Source organism: Aplysia californica, unplaced genomic scaffold (genome assembly GCF_000002075.1).
Source record: "Aplysia californica isolate F4 #8 unplaced genomic scaffold, AplCal3.0 scaffold01211, whole genome shotgun sequence".
Taxonomy (NCBI): domain Eukaryota; kingdom Metazoa; phylum Mollusca; class Gastropoda; order Aplysiida; family Aplysiidae; genus Aplysia; species Aplysia californica.
Genome location: NW_004798481.1, coordinates 14,880 through 29,018, shown reverse-complemented (window position 1 = coordinate 29,018; position 14,139 = coordinate 14,880). Strand labels below are relative to the sequence as shown.

The 14,139-nt window shown below is 40.3% G+C and overlaps 1 protein-coding gene across 2 annotated transcripts in view; it reads left to right on the top strand.

Moving 5' to 3' along the window:
* LOC101862849 overlaps nucleotides 1-13,422 on the top strand; it is a 56,046-nt gene extending 42,624 nt beyond the window's left edge. The window contains exons 10-12 of one of the 2 annotated variants that reach the window (XM_005112223.3): nucleotides 427-696; nucleotides 2,845-3,047; nucleotides 4,334-13,422. In XM_005112223.3, coding sequence (XP_005112280.1) covers nucleotides 427-696; nucleotides 2,845-3,047; nucleotides 4,334-6,068 — 2,208 coding nt within the window. In that variant the 3' untranslated portion in view covers nucleotides 6,069-13,422. The remainder of the gene's footprint in view (nucleotides 1-426; nucleotides 697-2,844; nucleotides 3,048-4,333) is intronic. The other variant, XM_005112222.2, reaches the window with a different exon arrangement.
* Nucleotides 13,423-14,139: the final 717 nt, after the last annotated feature.

The window sequence follows — 14,139 nt, the reverse complement described above, 5'->3', positions numbered from 1 at the left end:
CACTGGTGTGTTTGTTTAGGGAAATGCATGTGTGTGTATATAAGAGAAGTGCTCTTTGAACTTTTGATTTTGAAGAAACTTTGTCAGAGTTGTTCATTTTTATGTAGTAAAATTTTCACTTGTCAAAACAGCGTATGTCAACCACCCAGGATGTTTAAGAATATAGTCATGGCACACGTCAAATCAAAGTTCATTGCATGCAGAAGCTGACAGTATGGGAATTGTGAATGTATGACTTGTCTTTGTTGATGAAAAGGTTAGGAAGAAAAAATGGAAGAGATAAGGAGAAATGCTGATGAACGCTGACTGCATTTTTCCATGGCTGCAGGATTTCCTGACTAACGCTGAGAGTGTTTTTCCGTGTTTAAAGAGGTAAGGTTCTTCTTTTTTGTAACTTTTGATGTTCTTTTCATTCTTCGGACACAGGAATACGGTATCATTGTGGTGTGCATCAAAGCCATCGGAGACACGTTCTCTGTGTGGGGAGCCACAGAAGAGGGCAAGCTGGACTCCACTGTCCGCATCTTGGCCAAGGCGGTGAAACAGCTGGAGAGAGAGGAGGCCATGATCAGGCACGTGACCTCTGACCTTGATCCGAATATCGCCTGCCACAAGTTGATTGCTCTTCCCAATTTGACGAGGGATTTGGTGAAAAAAGCTCTAGATTCTGACCTGGCGGACTCGACATTGTTGAAGGTGAGTTCAAGGTTACGAGTTGTTCAACACTCTTCTTACGTCTACCTTGATTTTTTTTAAAAGGTGTACTTAAACTTACACAGCTCAATCAGATGATGATGGGAAAGAACTAGGATACTATTGTCTCGAGGCAGTGGAATCCGGTACTTGTCAATTTTTGGGCATATAAATATAAAGTTGTTAAAAAAATCTTATAGCCTGTCCATTTGCCTTGCTTCTGATGGAAGAAAAAAAATACCCATCTCAACTTGAATAGAAATCAAGATATGTGTGATTGAAGGAGGTAGGGGTCATTTTGGATGAAAGGTAAACTTTGCTAAAAATTGGCTGCCAAAGTGAGGGGACTTCCAAAGCTCAAGTGTCCTTGAAAACTGCAAATTTACATTTTTGTTTTGTTTCTATAATCAGCCCTTTTTGGGGGTTGGAGAGCACTACTGGCAGGCTCTTTTTTCTTTCCTTCTTTTGTTTTTGTCTGTCTATCTTGCTGACTATTTAATTATGCTCAATGGCTATTATTTTGTTGATGTGTTTCTCTTTACTTGCACACACAAACATAGGTTAAGTGTTAGCCTCTCATTCAAGAGGTCCCAGGTTCGAATCCGGATAGCGACAGAAATTTGTCTTTTCTAAAATTGTCTCCCTTCGCCTCGTTTCCTGCTCTCCAGTAGAGACGGGCAGGAAGCGCTTTTTCCTTCCCGAGCGAGAAGACCGGGAAGCTGACCTACTTCCCGCTGAGACCGGTCCCGGGAACGAGAAATACTTCCCGTCTCGTGTCTCGAGCAATACTTCTCGTCTCGTGACCAATTTCTCTTCTCGCCCCGCAGTTCGAGCCACTCGTTCAGCGAGAAGGCCGGCCGTGGCTGAGATTTCTCTTCTCGCCCCACAGAACGAGCAACTTGTTTAGCGAGAAGACCGTCGTGGCGGGGATCTAAACTAGAAACTAGGCTTGCCCTGTTGCGCAGGCGCAGGCTGTGAAGGAATGTTGGGAGACCGAGGCCTAGGCCCTGATCAACTCCCCACTTGCCTCGTCTCGCCACCCTCTCCCCTTCCTTTCAGTTTCACTCACAGGACGGCACGGTGATGGGTGGCACTGTCTGCGTTGTCATTTCTCGCCTCTCACTCTCTCACTCTCGTTACTGTTACTCGTTACGTCAAGCCAACGAGCAGTATCACGTCTCGGTACCGAGCAGTAGTTTAATGCTCGGGAAGTGACGGGAAGGCCGTTTCCCGCGAGAAACGAGTTCTCGGCTCGTCTCGTGCCCGCCCCTACTCTCCAGCAATGTTCTGCCGTCTGCTTTCGCCTCAACTTTCTGCCCCCACCCCCCCACCTGTCACCTCCTTTGCCCCATCCTTTGGGCTCCTGACTCTTTCTTTTCTGCAGCTTTTCTACTGCTACTCCTTGACCCTTTCTTACTGCTGTCTTTCAGCCACACCCCTGATCTTATGGTAGGAAAGATCTACACCTAACCTTCTCTGACAAGGACGAAAAATATCAGAGGTCCCATGTGCAAGTTACGCACGTTTAAGATACTTGGGTGGTCATAAATTAATTAGAGTAGGCTTCGGCTGCCAGCAGGGCAAAATTCACAATTTCCTACCTATTGAAAATGTTAAGTGTGTCTCGCGCTCTTATAATGACCTATGCAATTGCAAGCGCCCTAAAACAATAAACAAAAAAACAAAAGCAAAGAAAAACACACAAACATGTAGGTTGGTTGTTTTGTTTGTATTTTCTCCTGTCTATTTTCTCCTCTTTGTATGTGGTTGGAAGGTGCCACTGGTAGGTCCTAATTCTTTTTTTTTTTCTCTTTCTAGTTTTTGTCTGTCTGTCTGTCTTACTCTTTCTCTGCGCTTGATGACCATTATTGTATTGTTGTGCTTGTTTTTACTCTCACGAATTTCTCCTCTTTCTGTCTTTGTTAGTCGATGGTTGCCTTCTGCTCTGATGTGGTTTGCCCCTTTGTTGCCATCCACATCTATCATCTTTATCTCTCCTCCTTCTTTATGTTTGTTACTCTCCCTTGTAACACCTCTGATATATTTCACTTATAATATAACCTTCTTGTCTTGCAAGTGTCGTAAAAATCTAACTACTGAAAAATTAAAGCTTACTCAAACCAATTTGTCCTCTTTTCCGTCTTTGTCCAGAAACTAGATGATTTGACTCATGGCCTTGGAGCAGACGCCTTTCTGTGCCAGGATGAGTTGCCTGTAAAGTTCCGGTCAGTCTGGGACCCCCCAGACATAAATGTGGTCTCTCGCCTGGTCGTGTGGTGGTCTCAGCTCAAGAACAGCCTGTACTCAAAGCAGAACGAAATGACCACCCGCATTTTTCGCCAGGTCATCGGGAGGTAATGTTTAACTGTTTGTCGGATTGTGATGAGTAGCAATAATCTGAGTGTATAGTGCTGTAAAACACCTATTCAAACAAATAATGAGTAGCAGTTTTGTTAATGTCCGTAACAGTAGGTTCTCCCATTTTTGCACAATTACTTGTATCAATTTGTCAAACAGATCAACATTTTGGTAAACACCTGCTAGCTGTATTCCAGAAAATTCCTTAATAATTACTAACAAAAAATCCAAATGGGTGGTTTCTACAGAATTGTAAATGTTTACGGCTGGGGCAATATTGCTTTTAATAGCTAGTCCTTCGTGTTTTTCTAATCAGGACATAATGCTTATTAAACATGTTTTGACAACCATTAGTGGAAAAAATGTGTTCACTATAAAATTAATTTCTTGTAACAAGTTTTGCCCCCAAAATTTGTTACTGATGAGCTGTGACGTAAGCCATATGCGTAATCAAAATGTGTGTGAGAAGCGAAAAGTGTTGCGAACGATCCCCTTTACGTGTGACAGAGATTTCAGGTATTTTATATAAATTTATGAAAAAGAAAAGTGTTTTTTAATCCAGCCCCAATTGTTCTGGAAAACTATGATTTAGTTAAGACGAATTGATTCAAACTGCTGTGCAAAGTATGGATGACATTGATTCACCTGTTAAAGAGATATTTGAGGATAAGTTGCTCATGAATATAGAACTGAGTACCATCTGTAGATGCAAAAAAATGCATGCCCCTCAAAATGACACAAGGTGCAGGCTAATTATATAAGAATATGAACCAGATTGAGTTACCTCAATTTGAGGACTCAGTGAGTTGAGAAATAACCCTATCCCCCCCCCCCCCCCCCCCCCCCTGAAACATAAAATAACAGCCACGTCAGTTTTGGGTTGTTTTTTTCCTCCTCTCCCCTATTCCCCAATATATTGGAGTAATGGACAATCCCAATATTTGAGTAATGGACAATGGACATAACTATATATATATATGCACTACTAGTGTGAACATTTTGATTGTTTTCTAGACTCTAATTAATCAGTTTAGTATCCAGTCTTTCTCGTGAGCTCTGTGTAAAATCATATATCATTATCCTTGCACCAACTGGCCTCTTTGCACCTTCAGCAGTCCTGAAAAAAGGGTTCCGTACTCACATTGAAATTACAGTATGCTATGATAGTGACATCACCCCCCCCCTATTTCAAGTTTTGTTTGAGGTAACGTTATCACTTGTCCCTTCTAAATGCTGCTGCTTCTACTGTTGTCTTTTTTCTTTCTTTCTTTTTTCACCTTAGATACTGTGGCCTATTGTCAACTGTGGAGGTTTGGACTCAAACGAATCCTCGCATCGAAGTGCGGAGTGCGTCAGAGGCGGTCAGGCAGTGCGCCCAGAGGTTTGCCCGGTTTGTGCTTCTGCCCCACCAGCTGAAAATCCTGACCTCCAACGAGCCCCGGGTATATCTCTACGGGCCCCCAGGGTCGGGAAAAACTCTCCTTCTCCTCCTCAAAGCCAAGGAGTGGTTGCTTGAAGGACGCACGGTCATTATGATTAATGCGCGGGAGTTCAGTACCTCAGGGTTTCCTCTGGCCCATGGCCTCGAGAGGAAGATTCGGATGATGGTGCCAAATGGAAATTTGGAGCGCATTGATATCGACTCGATGAACTTTAAGTCTGAGATTCTGGCACACATCTTGCCGTCACGATGTGTCATCATGGATGAAGTGTCCGGGTCCTCGCACGAGATCGTTGAACATTTGTGTTCGCTTCAGCTGAAAGCCATTTGGTGTGCTGGCCTTTTCGAAGACGGTAAGCCCATCACGGCTCGAAGGTTCAAGGCATTCCCCTTGGACAAAATCCTACGCTGCACTCCCATCGTACAAAGCTTGTTGAGACACACTGAGCAAGAGGTGCGGATGAGCAAACCATATGAAAACTCGTACGCCCGTACATCCCTTGAGATTTCTGAAAGAGCTGTTTCTCAAGAAAGTGAAAAACTCAGTTCTTCAGAGCCTGATGCGACAAGTACAGAGCAAGTTGAAAGTGAAGTCACTGACATGGAAAGCGAAACTCCTCAACCTTCATTACAAGCGCAGAGTTCCAGTGAATTACTTTTTGGTACATCTTCACAACAGAAGGACCTTGCATGTCAGAACTCTTCTCCTGTACCTGCCAGTCATGTCAGTGGTCGCATCCTGAAGTCTGACCTTGTGGCCTGGAGAATCGAACAAAAGTATGGACTAAAGAAAAATGTGGTACATGGGACTGCTTTGGACGTAAGTTCTGTCGACGAGAAGCGCGGTCGTCCTTCAGTTCAGAATACGTTTGTGACCAGCAGTGCCTTGTTGGGTCTGCCGACAGACGGTCCCAGACCTCACATCATTGACCACCAGCGCCACCAGGTGGTCCACCTGCCCTCCAGCTGTCCAGTGTGTGGGGACGAGCTGTTTGCTTTTCTTCACTCCATGGTGAAGCAGGACGATGGGGACAAAGAGCATCAAGTCGGACCCAGCAAAAATAAGTTTGCTCTAAAATCCAATACCCCACGAGGGGGCAAGACTTTTCGTCATTTCAATCCATCACAGTCAAAAGCCAAGCAGTTCACCCCTGTGGGACAGAAGCTGCGGTCATTTTTGGACAGCAGGGCCTTGACTTGGTCGGACGTCCTCATTGTGTCGAGGATAGTGAACGAGAAGTCGGTACTTCTTCAAACATTGCGCCGGAACGAGGTCCCAGTTGAGGTGGTCCGAGGCTCCTCAACGGCCCGCATCGAAGACCCAAATGAGAAAAAGCTTTTTGTTATAGAGCCTAAAGAGGTGACGGGCTTAGAGAGGGCTCTGATTATCTTTGTTCCTTCAGAGGCTCCGGATGCACTTCAGGGAGCCCGGGAAGAGAGTAGCGGAGGGGTAGACAATCGGCTACCTGATCTGTTGTTGAATAATAGCGTTGGGAGGTACACGAGCGATGATAGAAACGCCCTCTGGTACATTGCCTCACGCAGCCTCTCCTCGTTAGTGTTGATTTTGCCGTAAAAGAATTCTCCATTGCGTGGCGTAGTAACGAGTAAAGTTGTGATTTGACGCTCAAAGGGTTTTACATCCCCCAACGTTGGCTTTAGATGTTCATCTTTTAGACAAGAATGTGCTCAGTGAAAGGCCAGCTGATAATTGAAGATGATTTAGGAGTCTGACTATTGTAAAATTATTTTAGAATCTGAGGCTGAAGATAGTTTAGTAATCTAATAATTCAGAATGAGTTAAGAATCTTGACCCTGTGAACACAGCATGAGTGCTTTGAAGGAACTGGAGAATTTTGTCCTTGGCCTTCTCACATTCCATGAGAGTTTGTCTACAGTGGAAGCTTTAGCTTGCGACTGCGTTGCCATGGATTGTGGTAGAATTTGTTTTTGTTCTTTTTCAGAGTGTTATCTCAATATCTGAAAAGTTATCTTACAGTATTGTTGTTTTTACCGATCTTAGCGTCATTTTCATTGCTGCTTTTCCATGGAAAATTGTGAAGTGCCAGTTCAGTTGTTATATAGTTTGTTCGGGTGCATGCTTGATACCGGCATCTTTGGTGTGGTGGTAACGGTTATTTGCTTTGCACACAACCGACTTGAGTTTAATTCCCATATATTTACTTTATGGAGTATCTCTCTGTCTCCTCGGATGCTGTATCCCACTCGGACAACTGTGGCAGGCTGGATCAAATGCAGCAGCCTACCTCTTAAATCATATAACTTTTGTCAATAGAGACTTATAATATTTACCATTGTGTGTGTTCTTAGAGTCTGGTCTTAAAGGCTGAAGACAATAATGTTGCTGTATGTGAGGCGCTGGGCAAATCTTATTTTCTCTAAGTGTACTAGCCGCAGACGGGGGAAGCTATGGCTGGGCTTCATGTAGGTTGATGTTTGTCCAGACATGAAGGACAGTCGAACCTGTCCAAGACGGAAACCTGTCAAAACAGAATCTCCTCGCTTTCCCTTGATAAATTCCATGCGGTACCCTGTTCAACCAGGAAATGTAAAGGAAAAACTCTTCTACCTTCAGAGGGTTTTGATCTATCCAAGGTAGAAAATGCTTTACCGGCTCAACCCTTCTAATTTGAAACAAACTCCCAAGTCTGGTTCCACCAGCTCTTACCTTTGAGGGTGAGTTGGCTGATGCTGCGGTGTGGTTTAGGGGTATCTGTTACTGTTACCCCATCCATGTGAATCCTGAGTGGTGCAGATGGTCAGGGTGATGTGAGTGAGAAATCTCAGCACTGCTTGTGAAAGTGCTGAAGACGAAAGTGCTTAAAAATGGTGCTCCACCATGGAAACCGTCCTGGGTAGCCAGAGGTCTGCCACCCTGATCATATAGCCAGACGTGAAAATAGTTTTTCGAGTCATTTTTACGTACAGGGGAGGGATGGCATGGTAATAATAGATGGGGGTTAAGGTGGAAACAAAGGGGACTTTCCATTATTTCTATTTTCAATTAGTTAAACAATGGGCCTTGGAGATGCAAGCACTTGTGGAAATTGGCAAGCCATTTAGTCATGGTCGGTTAGGCTAGGATGGTGTTTGGGAGGTGTGACGTTTTGACCACTGCCTGTCAACCAGACAGGTGACCCTTGATCCTACTACATAATGGCTGGCCCTCTTGAACCCCCACCCCACCCCTCCCCCTAAATTGCCTTGTCCAAGAAGGAAAATGTCTAAGACAGAATTTCTTTTTTACTCCCTTGCGATTCCCTCTTGGACTGGTTCGACTGAAATCATAAAGAAGACTATGTCGTATGTTGCATGGCTCTTTTTGGTAGTGTAGTTAATGTTACATCAGATAGTAGATACTAGTGTCAACCAATGAAAATGTAGTGCTATATGAATGTTTCCACAAGCAATGGTAGTAAGGTGACATCAAAAGGCTTCCAGGGTTCACACAGTGTTTGTTCATTGCTTTGTTTGTAAGTTTTTTTTAACAGTTTTGTCCCCAAAGCGCACTCAATGAAAGACTGGTATGAATTGCCTTAATGTACAATCATTAGATTTGATGGAGAGGGACTGGCTTTTTAAGGAGAAATTTCCTAATGATTAGCGCAGACTATTCACATTATGGATCCATCATAAACATTTGTCCCCCTTTGTATATATATATTATTACAGTGTCTGCAATTTTTGCCTAAAATGTGCTCAGTGAAAGGCTTGTAGAAATGACATCAATGTGCAGTCACTGAATTTATATTGGAAAATATGTATGTCCGGTATTTATTCTTTTACTAAACATTTTTTAATTTCTGAAAAATAATATATATAACACAAGCTATAGTGTCTTTTAAATAAGTTTTTCCCCCTTTTTATATTATATGTAATGTAAGCAGTTCTTTTTTTTAAATTCTGCAAATTCACCATAGAATGGTGTCTCTGCTCTGTTAATTTTTCATTTCATTTTACTTGTCTGAATGTCTCTTGCTTTTTTTTTTCATTATGAGCGTTTCTGTTCCCTGGTTCAATTCCCCAACACATTCTCCTTGAACCTGGGTTGTTCGAGCAGTTTTCATCGAAGATAGAAATTAAATCACAAGTCCCACGTCTCAGATAACCTTGTTGTGTGAAAACGTTAACATACTATCATCAGCATCAGCATTTCTCACCCTGTGCCGGAGTATAAGCCACTAACAAGAGCTGTCTATGTACATTTGTCTTGGGTCTTATACTATATAAAAAGGACGGATGGGACTGAGTTAAAGACTATAGGTAATAGCCTCCAACTCTGTCACTTTAAGTTATAGTCTCCAACTCTGCCTCTATGGTCACTATAAGTTATAGTCTCCAACTCTATCCCACCCTTCCTTTTTTATGCCAGGCCTCTTTGATTTTAGTGAACAGGTTTTTTTTACTGTATCCAAGAAAAGGAACTGTTTCTCCCATCCCCCTCTCATCTATACACTTCGTCGTCGCATGTGGTGAAGATTGGTTACAATGTAACAAGTTTTTACTTCACTGTGTTATTAGTGTTTTATCGAAAACCAACAGCAATGGCAATAATGCTAAATTAGTATATATTGTGTCAGCTTCTGAAGCTTTGATGACAGGGCTTTTTTTTTTGTGCTTATCTGCTAACGAAACTGTTGATTGCTTAAATTGTTACTTCTGTTTGATTAATTTATAACTAAAATGACTAGCTAATGGTTGAGGTTTTAGCCCTTTTTCAGTGAGAAACTTTTGTATCAATGCGTATTTTTGAACTCTAATAAACAAACAAACAAATACAGTCATGCTCTAATACCCACCTGTTTAAGACTATCACCTATAGAAATAACAGTTTCTCACTTCTCCTCTTGGGTTTTTAAAATTTATAATGGTACTGTCCAAGACGTCCACCTGTCTTAGACAACAACTTTTCTCAACAACGGGTGGCCGTCTTGGACAACTTTGACTGTATTTGTCCTGTCATCATTAACTTCAGAACTGTCAAGGCTGAAAAAATGAAAAAGACAAACAAAAACTTGTGGAGGCCAGCATGACAGAAGGCCCTACTTCCACTTTCTGTGCGCGAAGATTAGAACATTTGCTCCCAGGTTTCAGAAGAATTAAAGTTATGTTGAATAAAACCCAGTAGTGCCATTGTATTCAGCTTCTTTTCATTTCTTATTTCCATTTCATAAGAAACTGTCATGATGAGCAGAGTTGTTACAGGTTTTTTTTCAAAATCAATTATATGACCTTGTCCGCTTTCATCAGTCAAGAGTTGTTTGTAATTTTGTTCATTGTTACAATCGTATCATTCCGTCTGAACATGCAGAATGAAAGAGGAGTCTATGGATTATCATGTCGGAATTACTTTGATTTTGCTAGTCTTAAAGTAGACATGTCCAAAAAAACCTTTTTGTGCATACAACTGGAATGGAAAAGTTGGACAGACTAAATGAATTTGACTTTTTACTTCATTTTGCTTTTGCAAACAGCTTTGTGAGATCCAATCTTTTTATTCTAAGGTTCCCTTGAAGACATACGTGTGTTTCCTGTGATTAGATATTCTAGCAGGGTTTTGTATTTTCTGGGTCTTGCCTATATTGTACCCAGCAGCTTTGCTGTGTTGGAACATTGAACTGGTTGAAGATTTAAATGATAACCTGTGCACGAATTGTGGTTTTTTTGAAGGACAGAGTTACGAAAACAACCCGCAATCAAATAGTTGAAACTCAATGTTGAACAAGAATTCCAAAGAATGGACCCAGAAACATGCCATAGCTTTTTAAAATTTCCAGCGGCATACCCGAGATTGTCTAGAGAGAAATGGTCAACACCTGGACCATATAATTTAAACGGCCGTCACCTTCTCCAAGTTTGTTTGGCAATGTCAGTTTCAAATAAGTTTGTTCTTTAATGCACAAATACCCTTTACGGTTGAGTTTTCGAAAGATTTACTCGGTTGTGGTTGAAATGTTGAAAACTTTGATCTAATTCTTCCAAAATGCTGTGTTGGATTTTCTTATTATTGACAAATTTGAAGTCCCCTTGATTGAAATCTATTTGTTTTGTTTCATTAAAATTGGTGTAAAGACGACCAAGTTATTGCTCTTTTAATGGGTCATGATATTTTTTTAAGACATAAAAGATATTTAGGTTGGAACAGGATGGTGAGACTGCAGAATATCGCAAATAAAATTTTTTGATATTCTCAAATCCCACATGAATAAAAATTCGGAGACGTTAAATAACCATTAACTTTCACTGCGAAAAATACAGTATAATAATAATGTCACCTCAGTTGTTTTTTTCTCAATATTTCATACGTCTCTTGAACATTTGAGTGAATGGTGAGGTTTTTTGGCCCTTCTCAGTAGTCCACTCTTTTAAGACAAATTTTAATGTCTGTGGAATAACAATTAGGGACTTCACCAAGCACACATAAAACATGAGTCCTAAATACTTTCCTGCATGAGGTAGTTTATTCTATGGAGCATCTCTGTAGACCGTTTTGTCCAGGTACGCCCTGATAGGCAGGGTCAAAGCAGCCGGACTCCTTATTAATCTCAATTTTGTGTTGGTCTGGTTGAAATCATTTACAATCGCAGTCAACACAATTTTTCAACCCACTACGCAATCATTAGATGCTGGAGGATGAAAAGTTTGCCGTAGGGCTATTCCACGGTAACTGGCAGGGCCTTTGGACTATACTTTCTTACAATGATCACTGTAATTCAATATCAATTGATTAATTTAGTTCAACTTTAAATGGTCAGGACATTTTAAAGTCATATTACGAATCATATTAAATGCAGTCATTTGAAAAAAAAAAGTACTTAATGCAAATTCTGCGACTTGTTTAGTTCCGGTAACTGACGCAACAAATGAGGTATTTTTTTTCTGTCCTGTCAGTTACTGAAACTAAACACGTCTCAGAATTTGCATAAAGTCCTTTTTTTAAAATGACTGCACTTATATATTTTTCAAATGTTCTGATCATTTAAAGCTAAAATAAATCAATTGATTTTGAGTTACAGTGTTACCATTGAAAAAATGTTTAGTCCGAATGTCCTGTTAGGTACCATGGAATGGTCCAGTATTCATTAAATGATTTATTAGTTTTCTAGTGTGGATGTTTTGCAGTTGCTTTTACACCAACCAATGAAATTTTATCATAATTTTAGCCCCACCCTCCTTTTTTTTTAGCTTTCATTGTTTTACTTTATTTCATATGTATCGATTATTTGATTGCTGATGTTGTTGTTTTTGTCAAACAGTAATCCAGGCTTTTGCGGGGGGGTTTTTCTTGCGACTTTGATTCTCAGTAAACAAGAAAGAGTAAACAGTTGTATTATGAATCAGACCTGTTTTTCTTGGGAAATGAGAGAGAGGGGAGGGGGTAGGGGATGAAATGAATAGACCCGTTGCACTGGAGCAGAAGGTGCAATGCATCAAATGGTGGAAAAGCAGAGCTGAACATAATCATAATGATCAGGTGCAAATATTATCTTTTGTGTATCGTTCCTGATTTCTGTCCTCTCTTCATTCATTCCTCCTAATACTTAAAAATGACCTACATATGTATTTATGTCCAGTAGGATGTTCAACAAATGTTGAAGTTTTGACTGATAATGAGTACTAATATTACTACTACCTTGTAAATTACATTCATTCTACATGTATCTTGATATTAACGAGTGAAACTTCATCTCTTTAACATCTTTTCATAACTTGTGCCAAAAACCAATGGGAAAATGTAGTACATAACAGTGCCTTCAAGACCTCAACTACAACTTGATTTTTTTAAGCGACTGCGTGTTCTGCTCAGGGTGATATATATGTATGAAGACTTCAGCTCCACAAATCTCTTTGAAACATGGACCATCTCTTTCTTTTTCTTCTTCATCATGGATGATTGCTGGATGCCATTGGTAGGCCTCACTTGTTTAGTTTCCCTCTCTTGTTTCCTCACACACTAGCGTCTGTGATGTAGTTTTTTTAGGCGTTTCACCATTGTGTGAAGAGGACCCAATTTCAATTCCTGTGGGGGAAAGAATTTTTACCGAGTCTCTCTGCTGGGATATTATTGTATCCCTCTTAGCTCGATTTGGCAGGGTTGAAGCCGACCTCCTAAATTATCGAAATTTTGTCAATTTTGACACATACATTAAAATTTGACCACCTTGCTTTCTCCCTGCACTAAATAACTGTGTCGATGTGCTTCTCTGTGCTCATACTCGAGCTCAAACCTCTTCATCCCACTATGTAATTTAACATCCTCAGTGCCATAAGCTATTTCCTTTTTTTTTTTTACCTGGAAATGAATGTTATATTTGTCTGTGTGGCTTACTTTTTCCCAGCACTTAATGACCGTTAGTGAGTCGATGTGCTTCTCTTTACTCAAACAAACAGTACTTTGAAATCCTTTGTGCATCAATTTTTCTGCATCTGAGCATGATTTTCTCATTGATTAAATTCAAAGGTTTTATATATATTCTCAATTACAACTGCTTTCCATGTGTATCTGGTTCACCTACCACCATAAAAGTATTTTTGTAACAATTTTCCTGATTTGTCGATTTCGAAAATGTTGATTTCACACTGTGATGAACAGTTTGGCAGTTGGAAACACTTTTATTATTGGGTAGCCTTTATTATTTTTTATTCAGTTGTTCTGCATGCTTTATGCTTTCATTCGTGCATACGAGGCCGTCATGGAATTGTACTTCTTTAAACAAAATATTCATATATTTTTTATATGTTACATTTATGTAAATATTTAACAGCATTTTTTAGAGCAGCATAGCGTTCATGCTACATTGTTGTTCAAGTTTGCGCTTGGGAAAATTTTTTCGTAGTGTTCCAAAGCCTTTGTAAATGTGATGGTTCATTTACTTGTTTATGCCAATTAAACTGGTTCATAACCCATTCTCTGGTTTTTGTTCCTACGTGTAGTTTCTGGAATATCCTGACTGAATGAATGTCTTTGAATGAATGTCTTGGTGGTTGGTGAATGTCATGGTGTGTTTTTCTCCTCTGCTTTCATTCTTCCAGTAGGTTTTGCACTTTTCTTTGAAAGCAATTTAAAAGTGTCACTTCTGGGTCCAACCTCATCTTTACCTTTTTAGGTTGTTTCTGTCTGTCTGTCTGTCTGTCTGTCTGTCTGTCTGTCTGCCTGAAGTTTTTGTTTGTTTGTTTTGTTGGGGTTTTTTTTTGGGGGGGGGTATTTTTCCTTAGAATGAAATCTTTCTAAGTGGTGTGATTTGCTCCTTCTTTCCTATCTAACATTTGTTGCCTTTGTCTCTCTTCTTTCTTTTTTGTTGTAGTTACTCTTTTGTAACACTTCTAATCTTTGGCACTTATATGACCTGATTGTGTTACAAGTGCTGTAAAACTTTTCCTGAAACGAAATCACTAATCTATATTGCGTTGATATTGGCGTTTCACGGTCAAAAACTGAGCATGAGACCTCTGAAGGCCAAGTATTAAAGAAATTCAGTAATCAGTTTGGAGTTTGAGTCAATTAAATGCCATCTATGCCTATTGACTCGATAAACAACTTTTTAAAAAATCAAATTAAAACAAACTACATGTACTTCTTTTATTTGTGTGCATCTCTAAGTTTAAGCACTTACATTATGATCTTT